At 39.8% G+C, this 25,730-nt stretch overlaps 1 protein-coding gene, 4 non-coding genes and 1 pseudogene across 6 annotated transcripts in view; all 6 read right to left on the reverse strand.

Moving 5' to 3' along the window:
- ZNF746 (zinc finger protein 746) overlaps positions 1 to 19,276 on the reverse strand; it is a 60,520-nt gene extending 41,244 nt beyond the window's left edge. For both annotated transcript variants that reach the window (XM_077149227.1, XM_077149219.1), the window contains exon 1: positions 19,144 to 19,276. In XM_077149227.1, the coding sequence (XP_077005342.1) occupies positions 19,144 to 19,173 (30 nt within the window). In that variant the 5' untranslated portion in view covers positions 19,174 to 19,276. The remainder of the gene's footprint in view (positions 1 to 19,143) is intronic.
- On the reverse strand, positions 5,196 to 6,837 carry LOC143687728 (eukaryotic translation initiation factor 2A-like; annotated as a pseudogene).
- TRNAC-GCA (transfer RNA cysteine (anticodon GCA)) lies at positions 10,243 to 10,314 on the reverse strand. Its single transcript has one exon. It is a non-coding gene; the product is annotated as a tRNA-Cys (tRNA).
- On the reverse strand, positions 16,897 to 16,968 carry TRNAC-GCA (transfer RNA cysteine (anticodon GCA)). Its single transcript has one exon. It is a non-coding gene; the product is annotated as a tRNA-Cys (tRNA).
- Positions 17,639 to 17,710, reverse strand: TRNAC-GCA (transfer RNA cysteine (anticodon GCA)). The gene has a single exon. It is a non-coding gene; the product is annotated as a tRNA-Cys (tRNA).
- A 5,762-nt stretch (positions 19,277 to 25,038) lies between the features above and the next one.
- On the reverse strand, positions 25,039 to 25,110 carry TRNAC-GCA (transfer RNA cysteine (anticodon GCA)). The gene has a single exon. It is a non-coding gene; the product is annotated as a tRNA-Cys (tRNA).
- Between the last annotated feature and the right edge of the window lie 620 nt (positions 25,111 to 25,730).

Below are 25,730 nucleotides of genomic sequence, written 5' to 3' on the forward strand. Positions count from 1 at the left end.
ATGTCCTACCCAAGGTTCTATGTACTTATGGTGTTCAACCAAGCTATCTACATAAGTTATAATAGGAAATGCACTAGTCAAAATATAAATCTGTACCAAATAAACATTTTTTACTTTAGTCTCACACATAAGTTGAAATTTTAAAATATTGGTTACCATCTATTTTCAGCACCCTGCTGTAATGACATTCCTTTGTTCTTCCTCATGCAAAAACATTTTTTAAATTTGTACATTTAGTCACTACCATTATACACTCTAGGCATTTCTAGATTATACCATCTCATTCTTTATTGTCTATCTTTCTGATTTCATTTATGCCCCCAACCCTCCTCCCTCTATCATTCTTACATACAGCTTCATTCAGTGTTTTAACATAATTGTATTACAGTTAGGTAGTATTGTGCTGTCCATTTCTGAGTTTTTATATTCAGTCCTGTTGCACAATCTGTATCCCTTCACCTCCAGTTACCCAATATCTTACCCTATGTCTATCTCCTGATGGTCTCTGTTACCAATTAAATATTCCAAGTTTACTAATGTCAGTTCATATCAGTGAGACCATGCAGTATTTGTCCTTTTGTTTTTGGCTAATATCACTCAGCATAATGTCCTTAAGGTCCATACATGCTGTTACATACTTCATAACTTTATTCTGTCTTACAGCTGCATAATATTCCATCACATGTATATACCACAGTTTGTTTAGCCACCCATCTGTTGATGGACATTTTGGCTGTTTCCATCTCTTGGTAATTGTAAATAATGCTGCTATAAACATTGGTGGGCAAATGTCCGTTTGTATCCTTGCCCTCATGTCCTTTGAGTAGAGATAGCATACAGATGGGTCCTGTTTTTTAATCCATTCTGCCAGACTGTGTCTTTTGATTGGGGAGTTTAATCCATTAACATTTAGTGTCATTACTATATGGGTAGTACTTTCTTCTACCATTTTGCTTTTTGGATTTTATATGTCATATCTAATTTTCCTTTTTTTTTACCTTTACTCATAGTCTTCCTTTCTACACTCTTCTTCACACCTCCCTCTTCTGTCTTCATATCTCTCTAGTGCTCCCTTTAGTATTTCTTGCAGAGCTGGTCTCTTGGTCACAAATTCTCTCAGTGATTTTTTTGTCTGAAAATATTTTAATTTCTCCCACATTTTTGAAGGACAATTTTGTTGGATATAGAATTCTTGGTTGGCAGTTTTTCTCTTTTAATAATTTAAATATACCATTCCACTGTCCATTTCTTGCCTCCATGGTTTCAGCTGAGAAATCTAGGCATAGTCTTATTGGGCTTCCCTTGTATGTGATGAATTGCTTTTCTCTTGCTGTTTTCAAGATTCTCTTTTTCTCTTTGACCTCTGACATTCTGATTAGTAAATGTCTTGGAGTATGTCTATTTGGACCTATTCTCTTTGGGGTATGCTGCACTTCTTGGATCTGTAATTTTAAGTCTTTCATAAGAGTTGGGAAATTTTCAGTGATAATTTCCTCCATTAGTTTTTCTCCTCCTTTTCCCTTCTCTTCCCCCTCTGGGACACCCACAATGTGTATGTTCGTGTGCTTCATATTGTCATTCAATTCCCTGAGTCCTTGCTCATATTTTTCCATTTTTCCCCTATATTTTCTTTTTCTTGTCAGATTTCAGATGCTCTGTCCTCCAGTTCACTAATCCTATTTTCTGCCTCTTGAAATCTACCATTGTAGGTTCCCATTGTTTTTTTTCCCATTGTTTGTTCCCATCTCTCCTACTGTGCCTTTCATTCCCATAAGTTCTGTGATTTGTTTTTTCAGACTTTCAATTTGTTCTTTTTGTTCATTCATGCATTCTTTATACCCTCTCTCAATTCATTGATTTGGTTTTTGATGAGGTTTTCCATGTCTGTTTGTATATTCTGAATTACTTGTTTCAGCTCCTGTATCTCATTTGAATTGTTGGTTTGTTCCTTTGACTGGGCCATATCTTCAATTTTCCTGGTGTGATTTTTTATTTTTTGCTGGTGTCTAGGCATTTAATTACCTTAATTAGTTTATTCTGGAGATTGCTTTCACTTCTTTTACCTAGGGTTTCCTGCTGTATGCCTGCTGTATGAATTTGTTGTCTATCTGTTCTTTGACATTCAGTTCAGCCTTTTCTGGACCTCTAGCTTAGGTTTTGTTTAACAGAGGAGAATTTTTCAGTTCTTGTTTTCTTGTTTCTTGCCCTGCTGTAGGGTGCCTTTCCCCCCACCCCCACCCTTAGGAGGGTCTACTTGGGTATTATAGACCCCAGCCAGATTTTCCCAGACCAAACTGGCCTCCTATCAGGAGGAAAGAGTCACCTGCATCGGTTTTCCCTGAGGGTGAGACTCAGCAGGTTGAAAGACTTTCCTGTGAAGTCCCTGGGATCTGTTTTTCTTATCCTGCCCAGTATGCGGTGCTTGTCTGCCTGCAGGTCCCACCAGCATAAGATGATGTGGTACCTTTAACTTTGACAGACTCTCCCTGTTGGGGGCATGGTGGAGACAGAGGAGAGGTTGTAGGCTGGTTTTAATAGCTTCAGATTAGACACCAAGCCCTGGTGTCTGAATTCCTTGAGGGAGGGATTCCACCTGAGCTGGGCTTCACCCCTCCCCTGGGGAAGGCACAGGCTCCAGACAAGCCCTCAAACGAGCTTGTTTCTGCCTATGCCTGGGGCAGTTGCAGCCTGAGAAGCCCTGCCGCTGTATCCAAAGGCAGCCAAGCCTTTGTAGAAACAGTCGCAAAAACCTCTGTTTCTTTTTTGTTTTTTCTCTTTTTCTGTCTGAGCTGCCCCCTTGGCACCGGGACAAAAATGAGTGACCTCCGCTTTGACCAGGTTCACCTGAGCTGGGGGTCTGTTTTTAGTAGTCAGAATTTGTTAATTAATTCCACAATTGGCATTTGGTTGGGCTCAGCCCCTGCTGCTGGTAAAGTCTCTTTCCTTTCCCCTCTGGGAAGCAACCTGTGGGAGAGGGGTGCCGGCCACTGTGGCTTAGGGAACTCATAGTTCTGGGGGGGGGGGGGGCTCGCAGCTGGTCCAGGTGGTCCAGACTGGGGTACGCTGTGTGTCCGGTCACTGACGTGACCCCAGGAGCTGTTCTGTACTGTTTCTGGTTATTTAGTAGTTGTTCTGGAGGATGGACTAAAATGCACACATTGCTAAGCCATCATCTTGGCCCAGACTCCATGTCTTGTATGATTTTTGACCCTCAATTCTCCCTTTGTTTGTGTTTCATTTATTTACCTAGTACCACACCATTTTAAATCCCTTCACTCTCCTTTTCTGTATGTTTTTTGTTCTTTTCTTAGTGGCTACCTTGGGTATTACATAAACTTCTTGGACTTATATCAACCTAGTTTGAATAATAACAACTTATTTTCAATAGCATACAACTTCTCTGTCTCTGCACATCTCAATCCCCCTGTCCTTAAGTTTGCTATCAGTGCCAGAATGTAGTACACCAGAAATGGACTGGCTTTTATACTGGTGATTTATTTAGTTACAAATTTACAGGTTGTTGGAGGAAAGCCAGGGTAGTTTTCATCTGAGTTCCTTTGTCACATGGGAAGTTACATGGCAGTGTCTGCTGGGCTTCTCTCCCAACCTCTGGGTTCAAAGGGCTTTCCCTAGGGTGATTCCTTTCTGCATCTCCAAACGTCTGGGTCTGAACCAGCTCTGAGCTCTGAACTGTGATGTGCCGGGCTGTGTTGAATTACTGGGAACTGTGTTGAGCTCTGCTTTTAAGCCATAAATAATTAAATTAAACATCACACATTGTAGAAGGCATATCCCTTAGCCGACCACGGATGTAATCAGCAATAGATGAATTTCACATGCTGATGATTTAACCCCATAGCAACAGAAAAACTGGGTACCATCATTGGGGCAAGTTAACACAATCTAACTACTACACTGAACTTCTACATTGTTAATTTCAAAAATTAGGTCTTTATAATCCATTGGCACATTAAGACAGATTCATAATTTTCATTTTATGTGTTAGCCTTTATGCTGGTTTGAAAGGATGTATGTCCCCTAGAAAAGCCATGTTTTAATCTAAATCCCATTTTGTAAAGGCAGAATAATCCCTATTCAATACTGTATGTTTGAATCTGTAACTAGATCATCTCCCTGGAGATGTAACCCAATTAAGAGTGGTTGTTAAGCTGAATTGGGGTAAATGTGTCTCCACCCATTTGGGTGGGTCTTGATTAGTTTCTGGAGTCCTATAAAAGAGGGAACATTTTGGAGAATGAAGGAGATTCAGAGAGAACAGAGGATGCTGCAGCACCACGAAACAGAGAATCCACTAGCCAGTGCTTTGGAGATGAAGAAGGAAAATACCTCCTGGGGAGCTTCATGAAATCAGAAGCCAGGAGAGAAAGCTAGCAGATGGTGCCATGTTCACCATGTGCCTTTCCAGATGAAAGAGAAACTCTGACTGTATTTGCCATGTGCCCTTCCACTTGGGAGAGAAACCCTGAACTTCATTGGCCTTCTTGAATCAAGGTACCTTTTCTTCGATGCCTTAGACTGAATGTTTCTATAGACTTGTTTTAACTGGGACATTTTCTTGGCCTTAGAACTATAAACTAGCAACTTATTATATTCCCCTTTTTAAAAGCCATTCCATTTCTGGTATATTGCATTCTGGCAGCTAGCAAACTAGAACAGCTTTGTAGATTGTATAGTTAAAGAGAGAATCTACAAATGAACAGCATGATGATACTGGCTTTTAAATTTCTCTACATAGTTACGTTTAACATTGTTCTTTATTTCTACATTTGCCTTGTGTTAGTGTCCAGTGTCCTTTCCTTTGAGCCTGAAGCCCTCCCTAGAGCATTGTTCTAGGGCAGGTCTACTGGTAGTGATATCACCAACCCTTTTTTTTTAAATTTAAAATGTATTTATTCATTTATATGGTAAATACTGTTACTTACTAAGAAAGAATGACATTTATCTTTCAATATGTCAAGCTTAGCTTAAAAATTCATGAGTCTTTTTTCTAAATGATGTATTAGCAGAGAGAACTCAATTTAACACATTATTGCATACTTTCATACAAATGCAGAGTCTTGGACAAATGGTTAAAATTATAGGTGAACATTAATGCATGTACATGTACACTAATGGGTTTAACATAAGATGTGTTTGCACTGATTTTTGGTAACCAACTTACTTTCTGTGAATCTCTAAATACTCAATTCCAGTTCTTCTGACTCCTGCAGAAGGGCTTTCTCTTTCTGAATTTTCTCCAGCTGATTTTATTTTAACTGTTTTCCAGTTGCTGCTTGTTCTTTCAATTGTTCGATTGCTCTCAGTTTCTTCTTTGGGTTCTTGATTTTTTTTTTTTTTTTTTGTCTATCTCAGGGTCTCCAGAAGATAAATGAGAAACAGTATTTCAGAGTATGCTCTGTGGGGCAGGAGCAGGTGCCAAATCTGTACTCTTGTCACTTTTAGCCTCCTGCTTTGCAGCTTTCTTGGCTTCATGCTTCCTTTGATTTTTAAGGGCTGTTTTTTATAATGGCTTATCATTTCCTGGTTGTGGCTTCATATTCTGAGGTGGTTCATCCTCATGCAGTTTGGAATTGGTGATTATTGTATTTCTTAGTGCTGGGGGTCTATAAGCTGTTGTAACTTTAGGCTCCTCACTGGATACTTCACTTGGAACTTCTTGGTAAGTTATTGTTTTTGCTGGAAATATTCCATCCAAAAATGGCTGCCAAGAAACTTGCCAAATTTCTGCATTTGGTGGCACATCATATTTGCGCAAGATAGAGCCAGTACAATACCAAATCTTGTACCCATTATTAACACATCACTTAGGAGCACATGTGGCAGTCAAAATATGCTCACCATATTGGCACCAAGCACAATATGTAGAATCAGGGTCCACTGGTTTGGAAATAAGTTTGTAGTTTTTAACATCTCAACTTCCATTTGTCCCCTAGATTTCCAAATCCAGCTAGTACTAATAGATTATAGAAGGATTATAGAAGGCTGCATTATGAGGACCAGTTTGAAAATCAAACACAGGATCACATTTCAAGTTGAAAACTGTCGCTTTGGCAGGCATAAAATCATAAATAGCACATAACTCAGTAGAACTAAGTTCCAAACTGCATCATAAATAGGACCACTTTTTTGGTAATTGCACCACAGCACTTTCTCCATTTGATGCAATGTAATGCAACATTTGTTCCCCATAGTAGGAAGCGCCTACCTTGTCTACATCTGCACTAGCTATTACCAACACTGTGGTAGATTTTTTATTCCAAAGCATTGTAACCTTATCAGCCTTAAAGAAACTTTTGTTGGTTAAAGCTACACGAGGTCCACCCAAGTTGGGGTATAGATATTGTCATGGTTAGGGACAGGTGTCAACTTGGCCAAGTTGTGGTACCTGTTCATCTGATTGGGCAAGCGCTGGCCTGTCTTTGCAATGAGGACATTTCATAGGATTAGGTCATGATCATGTCAGCTACATCCACAGCTGATTCCATTTGTAATCAGCCAAAGGGGAGTGTCTTCTGCAATTAGTGATGCTAAATCCAATCATGGGAAACCTTTTAAGGAGGACTCAGAGGAGACAGGTTGCATTCCTGCTCTGGCTGGTGAGCCTCTCCTGTGGAGTTCATCCAGGCCATCCATTGGAGTCATCGGCTTCGCAGCCTGCCCTGTGGATTTTGGACTCTGCGTTCCTACGGTCACGTGAGACACTTTCATAAATTTTATATTTGCAAGTGTTCCCTGTTGATTCTGTTTCTCTAGAGAACCCTAACTAATACAGATATAATCTAACAAATGAAGGTACACCCTTGCTTCCTGGAACATTAACAGCCACCTTGTATAGTTGGGGTGATAACACAACATCATTAATTTTTTGCAAATGCAATTGTACTAAAATTGTTGTTTTCAAAGAAGTGAACTTCATTTCGGGCACAAACAGTTTCATCTTCTGACCAGGATGACATGAATTTTGCATTTTTTCTGGATGAAAGATTTCAAACATGTTCCAGTTTTCATATCATAAGGTTGTAGGTTGGGTATTCCAGCTGTGCCATCTTTAGAGTTAGCATAAGGCTGCCATGCTGCCAGGACAGTATTTTTTGGTGAGAACTCAAGACTAACTATCTTTGGGAGGTCGAAGGAGTGCAGTGACCACTTGTTAGTGACACTGATAATATTTACTTTTTCTCCATTGCCCAAGCAAACAAGGTCCCATCATTACTGAAAGTATAGACTTTGCAATTTTTCCCAGACTCCAGTCTCCTCACTTGGTTGTACAATCAGCAACACTGTCAATTTTAGACCATTTTCATTGCTCTTGGAAATACTGTGCTTTGTGTAAAATGTGGGGGGGCCATTCACCATGTAGAGTCCTTCTGATCGTCAGACAGCCTGGAGCGGTGTGAATGGAGCCAGCTTATCCTGGAAAACCTAAACTTTTGTTTTGAAACTGATTTTCTACTTCATTCTTCACAGAACTTAGGCTGACTGTTTCTGTTCCTATCAGCAGTTGAAATATGTCAACCCACATTCCTTAATAATTTCTCCAGAAAAATCAGGTGTTAATCTTACTGGGGGTCCCTTGTGTGTGACATGTTGCTTCTCTCTCACTACCTCCAAGACTCTCTCTTTCTCTTTGTCATTCGAAAATTTGACTTACAAAAACCTCGATGTTTTCTTTTTTTGTTTACTTGCTTGCAGTTTGCTGAAGTCTTGGGTGTATTCATGTCTTTCATTGAATTTGGGAATTTGGGGGCCATTTTTCCTTCAAATATTCTTTCTGTCCCCTTCCTCAGTCTGCTACTTCCAGGACTCCCACAATGTGTGTGTGTGGGTGTGCTTGCTGGAGCTCCACAGGTTCCTCAGGGTCTCCTCTCTTTTCTTCCTTCTCTTTCGCTTCTGCTCCTCACACTGGATAATTTCAATTGTTCCATGTTCAGGTTTGCTGATTCTTCTGTCTGCCTGTTTAAATCTGCTATTGAAGCACCATGGTGAATATTTGTTAATTCCGTTTTGCACTGTTGAGTTGCAAGAATTCTATTTGCTTCTCTTTTTATAATTTTTATATCTTTGTTTATATTCTTGTTTTGTTCATACACAGCATTTGTTATTTCCTGGGTTTTCTGTTCATGTTTAACTTCAGCTCCTTGACCATATTTACAAGGATGATTGTTAGCCTTCCTGTGGTGGGTCCAATGTCTGGGCTTGCTCAGGGACGGTTTCTGTCATTTTACTTTTATTCCTTCAAAGAGACCATACTTTGCTCTTTCTTTGTCTGACTTGTGATGTTTTGTTGAAAATGGGGCATTCAAATATGCTCCGGTTACAGCTGGAAATCGGATACCCCCACCCCTTCTCAGGACTTTTTTTTTTGGCATGGGTAGGCACTGAAAATCAAACTTGGGTCTCCGGCTTGGAAGGTGAGAACTCTACCACTGCACCACCATTGCCCACCCCTTCCCAGGACTTTTTGATCATGAATCATGCTTAGAATTATGATTAGGGAAGTTGTAGGTGTAGAGGAAGATCATGCGAAAAATATATAAATCCTTATACTCATTCCCTTTTTTTAATACCAGGGCTTAGTGTGGTACCTGTTTGTGAATGAATTAAACCATATTATTATAATTTCCTGTTAAGTGTAGTTCCAGGTTATGCAGGGTTTACTTTTTGCGTCATACCATCATATGGTAGTTCTTTTAAAATTTCTGTCCTAGTTACTTTACAGCATATAATTCAGTGGTGTTAATGTTATTGACAATGTTGTTCTACCATCACTACTATCCTTTCTCAAACCTTTTCAATTTCACCTAAACAGAAATCTAAACCAATGAAGCTTTAGCTCACCCCTCTCCCCTACCCTGGCCCCGAATTATCTCTATTCCAGTTTCAGACTCTATGATTTGCTTATTCTGATTTTTCACATCGCTGAGACTGTACCACATTTTCTTGTCTGTGTCTGGCTCATTTCATTCAATGTGGCATCTTCAGAGCTCATCCATGTTGTCGCATGGATCAGAACTTCGTTCCTTTCCCTGTTTGTTCTTGATTCTCGAAAACTTAGCCAGTATTCAGTCATTGAGTGCTAAGAGTATAAATGAAATCATCTTTCCCAGTCTTTCCAGATTGTCTCTGCACTGGGGCACTGCTTTGACATTTGGCTGGGCTGTATCCCTGCTCTCACAGAAAGTTTTTGAGAGCTGCTATGTGTGCTGTGTACTGGACACTGTGAGGTGGGAAGATTTCCCATCAGCATTTGCCTTCAGGGAACACAGTGTGGTTGAGGATATGATCCCCATAGACTTCAATGTCACATCACTGTGACTCCATGTTATGCAGTTCTGAGAGACAGAGGTTTTGTGGGGTTGCTCCAAGAAACCACAAGTGATGGAGAACACTGAATCCTTTGTGTGGGGCTGATGAAGCAGTATGTGGGTGTGCTGGTTTGAAATGATGTATGTACCCTAGAAAAACCATGTTTCAATCCTAATCCCATTTTGTCAAGGCAGCCGTTTCTTCTAACCCTTATTCAGTATGGTATGTTTGAAACTGTAATTAGATCATCTCCCTGGAGATGTGATTTAATCAAGAGTGGTTGTTAAGCTGGATTAGGTGGAGACATGTCTCCACCCATTCGGGTGAGTCTTGATTAGTTGACTGGAATTCTATAAAAGAGGAAACATTTTGGAGAAAGCTAGAGATTCTGAGAGAGCAGAATGACATAGCCACGAGAAGCAGAGAGTCCACCAGCCAGCAACCTTTGGAAATGAAGAAGGAAAATGCCTCCTGGGGAGCTTCATGAAAGGAAGCCAGGAGAGAAAGCTAGCAGATGACAGTGTGTTCACCATGTGCCCTTCCAGCCAAGAGAGAAACCCTCCCTGACTGTGCTCTCCATTACGCCTTCTCACTTGAGAGGGAGACCCCGAACTTCATCAGCCTTCTTTCCCTAGTATCTTTCCCTGGATGCCTTTGATTGGACATTTCTATAGACTTGTTTTAATTGGGACATTTTATTGGCTTTAGAACTATAAACTAGCAGCTCATTAAATTCCCCCTTTTAAAAGCCATTCTGTCTCTGGTGTATTGCATTTTGGCAGCTAGAAAACTAGAACAGTGGATATCCTCAGCTACCAAACTGGGGGTTCCTACCCAGTCCAACTTGGAGATCTCTCAGCTTTGAATAGAGCCCATGAAAGAATATATGGCAGATATCAAAAGTGTAGACAAATAAGGGGGCACCTGGATTTGAACCAGGGACCTCTTGATCTGCAGTCAAATGCTCTACCCCTGAGCTACACCCCCTGCCATACTAGTATAACTTAATTGCTACCTTTCATATGTCTGGTAACACTCAGCTCAGTAAAATGCAGTTATTGCTTCCTCTGTGGACTGGCTTCTTGGAAGCTGCTGGGCATGACTCATAATTAGACACCTTAACCACAGATTTGGAGTTTTCCCAACCTTAGTCCCTAGTTGGAGGTTGCAGTGGGGCAAGAAGTGAGATGACTGTAGGACCCTTGGCCCATTACCTATCACCTTTTCAGTTTAGTCCAAGGGCTGGCCATTGGATCTCCCACAATATACAGATAATCCTTCCCTGGATCCCCAGAGAAGACAGAGGTGAGATGTAGCTCAAATGGTTTCACAGATTTCCAAGTGCAAACTCCTTGTTCCTCTTGGTACACTATTTAAGCCAGGGTTTGGGCCTACGAGTTTGGGACAAGTATAGGAGAGAGCTGTGGCGTGTGAGAAACCAGATACCCAGAGTGAGAATCTACCCTCCATGAGACCTTGAATGCTAGAATGTGTCTCCCTATGTCTGAGTGCCAGCACGGTGAGCCATGCTGTCTTGGTGGAAAGAGGGGAGCTAAGGGCAATAATTTGTAAATACCAAATACCAAACACTGTCTGTTCCTGGAAAGCCTTTTATATATAAGCCATTTGGTTTGTCCTGGGAGAGCCAGCCAGCAGAAGTCTGAGGATGCAAGCAACACCTTCTATGAGTACCAATGTGGTAGGGGGCACCTGGATTTGAATCATGGATTTTTTTTTTATATATAGTCAGATGCTCTATCTCTGAATTATACCCCCTTACTAATAAATTTAACTATGTAAGCACCATTTCAGCTTTATGTAAACTCTTACCCATGATTCCTTCAGCACACTGGAGATTTCTCATTTCTACAAAGCAGGTAAGACCAGCAACCTATTCTTCTATGAACGCACCCCCAGAGGTTCCCCAACCCTATTCCCTGCTCTCATGTCTGTATCTTTACTTGCCATCAGTCTGTGGTGATGGAAGCAGCATGGAGAAGCATTGACACATAATTTGAAGGGTCTTTAGGGCGTACTTGTCTGTTTTCCTCGTGTTATAAAGGACCAGACAGCAATATGAAGAAATGCTGCACAACTGCTTTTGAGGCACTATGCACATCTCAACATGTGTCACCAGTCTGTGGTTCTGTCCATTAAGCCATGATGATGGAGGTTGGAGGAGTCAATGAACTTCCCGATACATGACATCGATCAGGATATAGTAGTCCTGGGAAGCAGCATTGAAGCAATATAAAATGAGTAATAAGAGGGATCTCTGGATTTGAACCAGAGGATCCCTTTTCTTTTTTCCTTTTTTTGATCTTCTGTTCTAATAACCTAAATACAACTAAAATATTCCCATCAGTGATATTTATTATATTCACACTGTTGCATTACCCTCAACAGCATCCATTACCAGTTATGTGATCACAAAAAAATAGGAACTGCTTACTTTGAGAACTATTTTCCCATCTCTCCTTCCCACCCTCAGTAACCTGTCATTTAACTTTGTTCTATGGACATAGAGATTCTAAGTATTTCACATAAAGGAATTTGTACAATATTTGTCCTTTTTTTGTCTGACTGATTTCACGCAACATGATGTCTTCATGGTTCATCTATATTCTAGTGAGTGTCAGCACTCCATTCCTTGTTGTGAGTACACAATAGTCCATTATAGGTATAAAGCATGTTTTGTTAATTCATTCTGTCTTGATGGACTAGTTGTTGTTTCCATGTTTTGGTGTTCATGAATAATGGTGCCATGAACTTTGGTGTCCAAGTATCTGGTTGATTCCTTGCTTTCAATTCTTTAGGAGCATAGAAACCTAGAAGTAGAATTGGTGATTCATACAGTCATTCTGAGTTCCACTTTCTGAGGATTCACCCAACTCATTGACACACAGAAAAGCTTAGAATCCCACCAAAAATGTGCATGGGTACCTACTTCTCTGCATCCTCATAAGTACTTCTTATTTCCTTGATTCTGTAATAACATCTATGTGGATATCCAGTTTTCTGACCACCACCTGTTTTCATTTCTGTAGCTTTGTAGTAGATTTTGTCGATGGAAGTGTGATTCCTCTAACTTTTTTGTTCCTTTTCAAAATTGTCTTGGCTGCTCTGGATTCCTTGAAATTCATCAAATTTTAGGATGGGAATTTCTATTCCTGCAAAACATACTCTTAGGACTCTGATTAGGGGTTGCATTGAATCTTTGGACTATTTGGTATAGTTGGGACAGCTTACCAACTTTAAGTTTTCTGATCTGTGCACACTGTATATCTGTATTTATTGAGGACTTTTAATCCTTTTTGGCAACATTTAGTCGTCAGTGGACATGTCTTCTCTTCCTTGGTTAAATTTATTCCTCAGCACTTTATTCTTTCTGTTCTTCATGTGGGATTGGTTTCTTAATTGGCATGAGGGTAGTCATAGAAACCATCAGAATAGGATTAAGAGCCTAGAAATAAGCCCTCCCATCTAGAGTCAGTGGATCTTTGGCAAGGGAGCTGAGATCATTCAAAGGGGAAAGCAGAGTTTCTTCAGAAATCAGACATGAAAGAGGAGATATTATTACCTTCTGTGCACAAAACAAACCAGTTATAAGAGTATAACACAAACAATTGTATGGCAACACTTCATATGAATAATTATGAGACAATAACACAAACAGCTATATGGCAACACATTGTATGACCTAGGCAAATTTGACAAATTCCCAGAAACACCCAAACCACCAAACTGACACAGAAAGAAATAGAAAGATTGAATACAGCTGTCTCATTTTGCTTGTGCTGTGGTCACAAATACCATAAACTTGTTTTGTCTTAAACAATGGGAAATTACTGAATCACAGTTTTGAGGCCAAAAGAATTACAAAATCAAGGTATCAGTAAAATCTGCTTTCTCCTGCAAAGATGGTAGCACTCTGCTGCTGGCTACTGACAATCCTGGAGGTCCCTTGGCTTGCAGTCCTTCTCCCATAACAATGTGCAATCATTCCTGGTTCATATTATTAAGCCTCCAGTAAACTAGTTTAATATCCACCCTCATTCAGCTGGGCTCACCACAACCATAAGTGACATCTTCAAAAGGTCCTGTGTACAAGGGGTTCACACCCAGAGGGATGCAGATTGAGATTAAGGACATATGTTTGTTGGGATACATAATACAGCCTATAATATACCTATAACAAATGAAGACATTGAATCAGTATCAAACCCTCCTATGAAAGAGAAGCTCAGTATTTGATGACTTCCCTGGTGAATTCTACCAAACATAAAGAACAATTAATAGCAATTATTACATATCCCTTAGAAAAATTGAATAAGGGGGCATACTTCCGAACTGATCCTGCGGACCCAGCATTGCCTTCGCACTGACGCCAGGCAGACAGTATGAGAAAAGAGAATGACAGACCAATTACATTTAAAGGAATTACTGAGAAGGAAGGACCTCTGCAATTTGGTAATCCGTTTTCTTCTATGTCTTATATAATTTTGACCCTGAATTCCTCCCTTTTTCCTTTTCCTTTGTATTTCATTAATTTCCCTGGTTCTGTACCATTTTAAATCCCTTCTTATCTCCCTTTCTGTATTTTTTTTTCTTAGTGGCTACCTTGGGGATTATATTTACTTCTTAGACTTATATTCAACCTAATTTGAATAATGCCGACTTCCTTCCTATACGATACAACTACTATGTCTCTGTTCCATCGCTTTTGTGTGTTTATTATCTAGATTACATCTTTATGCTGCATGGACACATTAACAGAGATTAATAATTTTTTTCATGTGTTAGCCATTTAGATCAAATAGTTAAGGAGAGGAGCTACAAACAAACAGCACAATGATACTGACTTTTATGTTTCTCTATATAGTTTCATTTAACCTTGTTCTTTATTTCTACATATGGCCAGTGTTAGTGTCTGGTGTCCTTGGTGTCCTTTCCTTTCCGTCTGAAGGCCTCCTTAGAGCATTCTTATAGGGCAGGTAGTGATCTCACCTAGCTTTTGTTTTAACCTGATTTTCTATTTCATTCTTCACAGAACTTAGGTTAACAGTTTCTGTTCCTATTAGCAGTTGAAATATGTCAACCCACCCTCCTCAATAATTTCTCCAGAGAAGTCAGGTGCTAATCTTACTGAGGGTCCCTTGTGCATGACATGTTGCTTCTCTCACTGCTTCCAAGGGTTTCTCTTTCTCTTTGTCTTTCCACAGTTTGACTTTCACATGCTTTGGAGTGATCTCTTTTGTTTATCCTGCTTGCAATTTGCTGAAGTCTTGGGTCTATTCATGTCTTTCATTAAATTGGGGAAGTTTGGGATCATTTTTTCTTCAAATATTCTTTCTGTCTCCTTCTCTGTCTGCTACTTTCAGGACTCCCACCATGTGCATGTGGATGTGATTGCTGGAGCTCCACAGGTTCCTCGGAGTCTGCTCTCTTTTCTTCCTTCTCTTTCACTTCTGCTCCTCACACTGGATAACTTCAATCATCCCATGTTCACATTTGCTGATTCTTCTGTCTGCCTGTTTCAATCTGCTGTTGAAGCACCATGGTCAATATTTGTTATTTCAGGTTTTGTACTGTTGATTTCCAGGAATTCTATTTGCTTCCCTTTTCATAATTTCTATTTCTTTGTTTATATTCTTATTTTGCTCATACATAGCATTCATTATTTCCTGGATTTTCTGTTCGTGTTTTCCTTCAGCTCCTTGACAATATTTACATGGTTGATTGCAAGTCTTTCTGTGGTAAGTCCAATGTCTGGGCTTCCTCTGGAATGGTTTCTGTCACTTCATTTTTATTCCTTCAGAGAGGCCATACTTTGCTCTTTCTTTGTCTGACTTGTGATGTTTTGTTTAAAACAGGGATTTTGAATATTTTATTTTGGTTACATCCTGGAAATTGGATTCCCCTACCACTTCCCCAGGACTTTCTGATCATGAATCATGTTTAGAGTTATGATTAGAGAAGTTGTAAGTTAAAAAGAAGATCATGCAGAAAATACATAGCTCCTTATACTCCCTCCCCTGTATTAACACCAGGTCTTAATGTGGTACCGTTATGTGCTGGTTTGCCTCTGTGTTGTAGCCCAGAAAAGTCAAGTCCTTTAATCCTCATTCAATATTGCTGGATGGGAGCTTTTTGATTATCCATGGAGATGTGACCCATCCAATTGTGGTTAGATGATTTCCATGGAGATATGTATCCACCCATTCAAGGTGGGTTTGCTTACTGGAGCCCTTTAAGAGGGAACCATTTTGGAAAAAAGTTTTAGAGCCCATCCAGGCAGAGACCTTTGGAGATGAAGAAGGAAAATGTCCCCAGGGGAGCTTCATGAAACAAGAAGATTGGAGAGAAAGTTATCAGATGTTGCCATGTTCGCCACGTGCTTTCTCACTTGAGAGAGAAACCCTGAATGTCACTGGCCTTCTTGAACCAAGGTATCTTTCCTTGGATCCTTTGAATTGGACATTAATATGGACTTGCTTTAATTTAGACATTTTCACAGCCTTAGAACATGGAAACTGGCAACTTAATAAACCTGTTCCATTTCTGGTGTATCGCATTCTGTCAGCTTGCAAACTAGAACACTGTGTGAGAGTAGATTAAGCAATATTACTACAATTGTCCTATTAAGTGTAGTTCACAGGTTACGTAAGGTTCACTGTTTGTGTCATACAATCCTATGATAGTTTTTTTTTAAATTTCTATCCTAGTTACCTTACAATATATAATTCAGTGGTCTTAATGTTATTGACAAGATAATGCTACCATCACCACTATCCTTTCCCAACATTTTCAATCTCACCCAAACAAAAATCCTGTATCAATAAAGCCTTAACTTATCATGCTGTACCACAACTCTGGCCCCCCATAATCTCTATTTCAGTTTCAGACTGTATAATTTGCTTATTCTGATTTGTCACACTGCTGAGGCCATACCATATTTTCCCATTTGTGTCTGGCTTATTTCAGTCAATATGAAGTCTTAAAATTTCATCCATGTTGTCGCATGGATCAGAACTTCATTCTTGTTCCTGTTTGTTCTTGATTCTCACAAATTTAGCCTGTATTCAGTCATTGAATGCTAGGAGTATAAGTTAAAGCATCTTTCCCAGTCTTTCCAGATTGTCTCTGTGCTGGTGCACCCCTTTGACATTTGCCTGGACTGTAGCCCTGGTTTCAGAGAAAGTTTTTGAGAGCTGCTATGTGTGCTCTGTACTGGACATTAGGAGGTGGGAGGCTTTCCCGTCAGCATGTGCCTTCAGGGAACACAGTGTGGTTGAGGATATGATCCCCATAGACATCAATGTCACATCACTGTGACCTCAGGTTTTGCAGTCCAGAGAGAGAGAGGTTCTGTGGGTTGCTCCAAGAAACCACAATTGGTGGAGGACACTTAGGCCTTTGGGTGGGACTTATGTAAGCGATATGTGGGTGTCATTGGCTACCAAACTGGGGTTTCCTACTCACTCCAACCAGTGGAGATCTCTTCAGACTTGTGTTGGGCCCACAAAAGAGTATGTGGGTAGCCTCAGCTACCAAAAATATAGACAAGAAAGGGGGTGCCTGGATTTGAACCAGGGACCTCTTGATCTGCAGTCAAATGCTCTACCTCTGAGCTACACCCCCTGGCATGCTAGTGCAAATTAGTTGTTACCTTTCACCTGTCTGGTAACACTCAGTTCTATAAAACAGTTTTCACTTCTTCTCTGAACTGGTGTCTTGGAAGTTGCTAGGCATGAGTCATAGCAACAGATCGGGAGTTTTCCCAACCTCAGTTCTTGGGTTGAGATCGCAGTGGGGCAAGAAAAGATATGCCTGTAGGACCCTCAGCCCATTACCTATCACTTTTTCTGTTTAGTCTGAGGGCTGGTCATTGGATTTTGCCAAAATACACAGATAATCCTCCTCTGGGCCCCCAGTAAAGATAGAAATGGGCTATAGTTCAAATGGTTTCACAAAGTTACAAGTGTAGACCCCTTGTTTCATTGGTACAGAACCTAAGCCAGGGCTCAGTCTTATGGGTTTGGGACAAGTATAGGAGAGAGCCATGGTGTGTTAGAAACGAGATTCCCAGAGTGAAAAATCTGCCCTACATGAGATCTTGAATGCTATAATGTGCCCTCTTATGTCTGACTGCCAGTGCAGTGAGCCATGCTGTCTTGATAGGAAGAGGGGAGCTGAGGGTGATGATTTGGGGTTATAAGTTACTGTTTATCCGTGGTTTGCCCTGGGAGAGACAGCCAGTAGAAGTCTGAGCATGCAAGCGATAGGTTTTGTGGCTAGAAAAACCAATGGTAGGGGGCACCTGGATTTGAACCAGGGACCTCTTGATCTGCAGTCAAATGCTCTACCCCTGAGCTATACCCCCTTGCTCATAGCAACTGGCTTTGTAAGCACCTTTGCAATTTTATATAAACTCTTACCCATGACTCCTTCAGCACACTGTAAATTTATCATCTCTACAAAGCAGGTATGACCGGCAACCTACTCTTATATGAACTCACTCCCAGAGGCTCCCCAACCCTACTGCCTGCTCTCATTTCTGCATCTCTGCTTGCCATCAGTCAGAGGTGACAGAAACAGGAGAAGCATTGATACTTATAACTGGAAGGAACTTTAGGATTTACTTGCCTGTTTTCCTCATGTTATAAATGACCAAATGGTAATATGAAGAAATGCTGCTCAACCACTTTTGAGACACATGCACTCTCCACATTTAAGTCATGATGATGGTGAATGGAGGAGTCAATGAACTTTCCAATACTTGACACAGATCCTGAAATAGTAGTCCTGGGAAGCAACATTGAAGCAACATAGCATGAGTAAAAAGAGAGGACTCTGGATTTGAACAAGGGGATCCTTTTTTCTTTTTCAACTTTAGTTCTGACGCCCTTAATACAATTAAAAATTTCCCGTCACTGGTATTTATTATATTCACACTGTTGTGTTGCCCTCGACAGCATCCATTACCAAAATTATTTGATCACCCCAAATAGAAACTCTGCACAAAACTATTTTCCCATCCCTGCTTCTCACCCTCAGTAATCTGTCATTTAATTTTGATCTGTGGACATGGTGATTCTAAGTATTTCATATAAGGGAAATCATAGAATATTTGTCTTTTTTTGTCTGATGTATTTCATTCAACATCATGTCTTCACAGTTCATCTATATTCTAGAGAGTATCAGTACTAAATTCCTTCTTGTGAGCGCATAATAGTCCATTATATTTTTGAAGCCTGTTTTGTTAATCCATTCTTCTGATGATAGACGCTAATTGTTTCCATGTTTTTGAGTTTATGAATAATGGTGCCATGAATTTTGGTGTCCAAGTATCTAGTCGAGTCCTTGCTTTCAATGCTTTGCCACATAGAAATGTAGGTGTAGAATTGGAAATTCATACAGTCATTCTGAGTTCAACTTTCTGAGGCTCCACCCAACTCTTTGCAAGAGAGGTAAACTTAGAATCCCACTAAAAGTGTGCATGGGTGCCTACTTTTCTGCATCCTCATCAGCACTTCTTATTTCCTTGATTCTGTTATAACAGCCATGTGGGTATCCAGTTTTCTGACCCCACGTGTTCTCATTTCTGTAGCTTTGTAGTAGATTTTGTCAATGGAAGTGTGACTTCTCTAACTTTTTTGTTCCTTTTCAAAACTGTCTTGGCTGTTCTGGATTCCTTGAAGTTCATTAGAATTTTAGAATGGGAATTTCTATTTCCATAAAACATAATCTAAGGACACTGATATGGAATGCATTGAAGCTTTAGACCTTTTGGTGTAATCAGGACAACTTACCAACCTTAAGACTTCTAATCCATGCACACTGCATATCTTTATATTTATTGACATCTCTTGATCTCTTTTGGCAACGTTTTGTAGTTGTCAGTGGACATGTCTTCTCCCCCTTGGTTAAATTTATTCCTTGGCACTTTATTCTTTCTGATCATTCTTGTGGGATGAGTTTCTTAGTTGCCTTTGTTCTGACATAAGGGTAGTCATAGAGACCATCGTAATAGAATTGAAGGCCTAGAAATAAGCCCTCCCATCTAGGGTCAATTGATTTTTGGCAAGGGTGCTGAGATCATTTCAAATGGGAAAGAAGAATTTCTTCAGATATCAAAAATGAAAAAGGAGACATTACTACCAACTGTGTGCAAACTAAAACAATTATAAGAGGATGACACAAACAACCGTATTGCTACACATCATATGACCTAAGTGACTTGGACAAATTTCCAGAAACACCCAAACCACCAAACTGACACAGAAAGAAATAGAAAGATTGAATAGAACAGTCTCATTTTGCCTGCACTGCAGTCACAAATACCACAAACTGGTTTTGTCTCAAACAATGGGAAATTACTGAACCACAGTTTAGAGGCTGAAAGAAGAATTCCACAATCAAGGTTTTAGTAGAATTTGCTTTTTCCTGTAAAGATGGTAGCACTCTGCTGCTGGCTTCTGACAATCCTGGAGTTCCTTTGGCTTGTATTCTTTCTCCCAAAACACTGTGCAATCATTTCCAGCTTCTGTCACTTCCTGGTTCATACTATTAAGCCTCTAGGAAACTGATTAATACCCTCCCTAATTCAGCTGGGCCACACCACAACTAAAAGTAACATCTCCGAAGGCCCTTTATACACGGGGTTCACATCCAGATTGAGATTAAGGACATGTGTTTGTTGGGATACATAATTCATCCTACCACAGACTTAAATCAAATGAAGACATTGAATCAGTAAACAAACCCTACCATCAAAGAGAAGCTCAAGATTTGATGACTTACCTGGTCAATTCTACCAAAAATTTAAAAACAATTAACAGCAATTGTTACGTATCTTTTAGAGAAATTGAATAGGGGAGCACACTTCCTAACTAACCCTGCGGGACCAGCATCACCTAGCACTGACACCAGGCAAAGACAGTAGAGAAAAGAAAAATACAGACCAATTACATTTAAAGCAGTATTGATGTGGAAGGACAATCTGTTTTTCTCTATGTTGTATATGATTTTTGACCCTCAGTTCCTCCCTTTTCTCCCTTCCTTTGTATTTCATTAATTTACCTGGTTCATTAATTTACCTGTATAACATATATACAAAGCAAAGAAATAAAAAGCAGTAGTTTTCAAAGCACTCTTCAACAAGTAGTTACAGGACAGATCCCAGAGTTTGTCATGGGCTACCATACGATCCTCTCAGATTTTTCCTTCTAGCTTTGCCAGAATATAGGAGGCTAGAAGGCTTGACTAATTTTTATCACCACAATTGACAGTTTTTCTTTCTTTGTGTGTGAAAAATAACATATATACAAAAGAGTAATAAATTTCAAAGCGCAGCACCACAATTAATTGTAGAACATATTTCAGAGTTTGACATGGGCTACAATTCCACAATTTTAGGTTTTCACTTCTAGCTGTTCTAAGATACTGGAGACTAAAAGAAATATCAATTTAATGATTCAGCATTCATATTCATTTGTTAAATCTGATCTTCTCTGTATAACTCTACTATCCCCTTTGCTCTTTCTCTCCCTCTCTTTAGGGATGTTTGGGCTATGGCCATTCTAACTCTTGCATGTTGGAACAGTCTGTCACTAATATGGGGTAGGGAGATTGAACTATCTGATGTTTTGGAGAGGCTGGGCCCTCTAGGTTTCAGAACTTACCTTGTCCAGGGACCCATCTGGAGGTTGTAGGTTTCTGGAAAGTTACAGTAGCATATGGAAACCTTGTGGAATCTTATATATTGCCCTAGGTGTGCGTTAGGATTGGCTGGAATGGTCCTGGTTGGAGTTTGGCAGGTTGTGGTAGGTAGCAAACTAAAGCTTGCGGAAAAACAACCTCCGGAGTGTAGCCTCTTGACTCTATTTGAACTCTCTCTGCCACTGATACTTTATTAGTTATACTTCTTTTCCCCCTTTTGGTCTGGATGGAATTGTTGATCCCATGGTGCCAGGTCTGGATTCATCCCTGGGAGTCCTCTCCCACATCACCAGGGAGACTTTCACCCCTGGATGTCATGTCCCACATAGGGGAGAAGGCAATGATTTCACTTGCAGTACTGGGCTTAGAGAGAGTGAGGTCATCTCTGAGCAACAACAGAGGTCCTCCAGAAGTAACTCTTAGGCATACCTATAGGTAGACTATGCTTCTCTGCTACCTACATAAGCTTCACAGTAGTAAACCTCAAGATCAAGGACATGGACTATTAATTTGGGTGTTCCTAAAGTTTGACACAATATCGGGAAATTTCCTGATGGTAAAGTTTAATAGTTTCATATATTTTTTTCCATTCCTCAAGGGACTTTGCCAATACTTTTTGATTATCTGCTTAATATACTCTAGGATGTATCCAGGCATTACATTAGGCTATACAGGATTAAAGGACCTCTTTCTTATTCTGGGCTCCCTGTATTTTAGTTGTTCAATATACTGATAGGTTGAGTTAGATTATGTGTTACAGAAAATTTTGGTTCCAGACCAAATAAACCTTTCTTCCTTTGGTCCTAAAGAGTATGTGTGGTTCTAAAATGTAGATAATGTCTTCATTACCCCTGTGTTCTGAATTTAACCCAACCTGATTAGCTTCGTTCTTATCTCTAAATATCAGGTTATATATATATAAAATATATATTATATATATTTACATATATAAACATATAGAATAAATATATTATTTATACATATAAATCAATATATATATATATATATATATATATATATATATATCAGGTTTATATACATATAAAACAACCTTTCAAAATCCAGAAATAATAATTGCCACTGGATTAAATGTGTCTGCTGTTAAATCTTACAATCTAGGCCCCTGTTTTCTTGTAAAAATTTTCTAAAGGAGACCATACCATTGTTGTTCTTATGTTTCTGGCTTATTTTCCTCACCAAATGTCCCATACATTCATTCACATCATTGCTTGCCTCACAACTGCATTCCTTTTTTTTACCAGCACAACATTTCTTCATAAGTTTACACCATCATTTGCCAATCTACTGCTCAGTCAGTGCATCCTTCAGTCATCTGCATTCATCAGGAATCATGTATAGGGCTCAAAATCCACAGTCCATCAATACTCTCAATTTCAAATAATTTAATTGTTTCCAAGAGAAAGAAAACCAATAAACACACCCTCGCCAAATAGGAAATCTAAACCTCCTCTTAACTCTTGTTCCTCCCCATTATTTATCTCTGCTGTTGCTGTGGCAGTGCTGATATTTTCCTTTTAAACATAGCCCATAGCATGCAATAGCAGTTTCCCCCCTGTACCCTGGACTTAAACACTCTTTGTACATGAATCACACCTTTGAAGTAGTTCTTGCAAGAACTATACGACCTAGTTTGAATAATGCCAACTTCATTTGTATCGCATACATCTGCGTGTCTATGTACATCACGGTTCCTCCATTTTTACATCGTTATTCTCACAGACTTTATCTTTATACTCCATGGGTACATTAACAGAGATCAATAACTTTTGTTTCATTTGTTAGCTATTTAGATCATAGTTAAAGAGAAGTGCTACAAATGAACACCACAATGATACTGGCTTTTATATTTTTCTATGTAGTTATGTTTAACCTTGTTCTTTATTTCTACATATGGCCCACATTAGTGTCCTTTCCTTTGTGTCTGAAGGCCTCCCTAGTGCATGCTTGTGATCTCACCTAGCCTTTGTTTTAACCTGATTTTCTATTTCGTTCCTCACAGAACTTAGGTTAACAGTTTCTGTTCCTATTAGCAGTTGAAATATGTCAACCCACACTCCTCAATAATTTCTCCAGAGAAGTCAGGTGCTAATCTTACTGAGGGTCCCTTGTGTGTGACGTGTTGCTTCTCTCTCACTGCTTCCAAGGGTCTCTCTTTCTCTTTGTCTTTTCACAATTTGACTTTCACATGCCTTGGAGTGATCTCTCTAGTTTATCCTGCTTGCAATTTGCTGAAGTCTTGGGTGTATTCATGTCTTTCACTAAATTTGGGAAATTTGAGGCCATTTTTTCTTCAACTATTCTTTCTATCTCCTTCCTCAGTCTGCTACTTCCAGGACTCTCACAATGTGTGTGTGGGTGTGCTTGCTGGAGCTCCGCAGGTCCCTCAGGGTCTGCTCTCTTACTTCTCTTTCGCTTCTGCTCCTCACACTGGATAATTTCCATCATTCTTTGTTCACGTTTGGTGATTCTTCTGTCTGCCTATTTAAATCTGCTGCTGAAGTGCCATGTTGAATATTTGTTATTTCAGGTTTTGTACTGTTGACTTCTAGAAATTGTTTCCCTTTTTGTAATTTCTACCTCTTTGTTTATATTTTTATTTTGTTCATACATAGCATTCATTATTTTCTGGGTTTTCTGTTCATGTTTTCCTTCAGCTCCTTGACCACATTTACATGGGTGATTATAGGTCTTTCTGTCGTAGGTCCAATGTCTGGGCTTCCTTGGAGATGCTTTCTGTCAATTCAGTTTTACTCCTTCAAAGATGCCATACTTTGCTCTTTCTTTCTCTGACTTGTGATGTTTTGTTGAAAACTGGACATTCAAATATGCTCTGGTTACAGCTGGAAATTGGATTCCCCTACACCTTCTCCAGGACTTTTTGATCATGAATCACATTTAGATTTATAATTAGAGAAGTTATAGGTTTAGAAGTAGATCACGCAGAAAAAAACATTGCTCATTATACTCCCTCCTCTTTGTTAATACCAGGTCTTAGTGTGGTATCTGTGTGAGAGTGGAATAAACCATATTATTACAATTGTCCTATTAAGTGTAGTTCACAGTTCCATAGGGCTCACTGTTTGTGTCATATATGTTATGATAGTTCTTTTAAAATTTCTATCCTAGTTACCTTACAATATATAATTCAGTGGTCTTAATGTTATTGACAAGATAATGCTACCATCACCACTATCCTTTCCCAACATTTTCAATCTCACCCAAACAAAAATCCTGTATCAATAAAGCCTTAAGTTATCATGCTGTACCACAACTCTGGCCCCCCATAATCTCTATTTCAGTTTCAGACTGTATAATTTGCTTATTCTGATTTGTCACACTGCTGAGGCCATACCATATTTTCCCATTTGTGTCTGGCTTATTTCAGTCAATATGAAGTCTTAAAATTTCATCCATGTTGTCGCATGGATCAGAACTTCATTCTTGTTCCTGTTTGTTCTTGATTCTCACAAATTTAGCCTGTATTCAGTCATTGAATGCTAGGAGTATAAGTTAAAGCATCTTTCCCAGTCTTTCCAGATTGTCTCTGTGCTGGTGCACCCCTTTGACATTTGCCTGGACTGTGGCCCTGGCTTCACAGAAAGTTTTTGAGAGCTGCTATGTGTGCTCTGTACTGGACATTCGGAGGTGGGAGGCTTTCCCGTCAGCATGTGCCTTCAGGGAACACAGTGTGTTAAGGATATGATCCCCACAGACATCAGTGTCACATCATGGTGACTCCATGTTATGCAGTCCAGAGAGAGAGAGGTTTTGTGGGCTTTCTCCAAGAAACCACAGGTGGTGGAGAACACTTAATCCTTTGTGTGTGGCTCATGAAGGAGTATGTGGGTGTCCTCGGCTATCAAACTAGGAGTTCCTACCCATTCCAACTAGTGGAGAACTCTCAGCCTTGTGTAGGGGCCCATGAGAGAGTATATGGGTAGTTTGAGCTACCAAAAGTGGAGGCAAATAAGGGGGCACCTGGATTTGAACCAGGGACCTCTTGATCTGCAGTCAAATGCTCTACCCCTGAGCTATACCCCCTTACCCCTAGCAGATGGTTTAGTAAGCACCTTTTCAGCTTTATATAAACTCTTACCCATGACTCCCTCAATGTACTAGAAAGTTCTCATTTCTACAAAGCAGGTAAGACCAGCAACCTATTTTTCTATGAACTCACCCCCCGAGATACCCCAACCCTAGCCCCTGCTCTCATTTCTGCATCTCTGCTCAACATCAGTGCGATGACAGAAGCAGCATGGAGATACATTGACACCTATAACTGGAAGGGACTTAAGGATGCACTTGTCTGTTTTCCTCATGTTATAAATGACCAAACAGTAATATGAAGAAATCCTGCTCAACCTCTTTTGAGACACATGCACTATCCAAATCTCCACATGTTCCCCAGACTATGGGCATGTGATTCTAAGTATTTCATATAGGGGAAATCGCACAGTATTTGTCCTTTTTTGTCTGATTTGTTTCTCTAAACATGATGTCTTCATGAATCATCTATATTCTAGTGACTATCAACACTTCAATCCTTGCTGTGAGTGCATAATATTCCATTATAAGCATAAAGCCCATTTTGTTAATCCATTCTTCTATTGATGGATATTAGTTGCTTCCATGTTTTGGTGTTTATGAATAATGGTGCCATG

Source organism: Tamandua tetradactyla, chromosome 1, assembly GCF_023851605.1.
Source record: "Tamandua tetradactyla isolate mTamTet1 chromosome 1, mTamTet1.pri, whole genome shotgun sequence".
In the NCBI taxonomy this organism is placed as follows: Eukaryota; Metazoa; Chordata; class Mammalia; order Pilosa; family Myrmecophagidae; genus Tamandua; species Tamandua tetradactyla.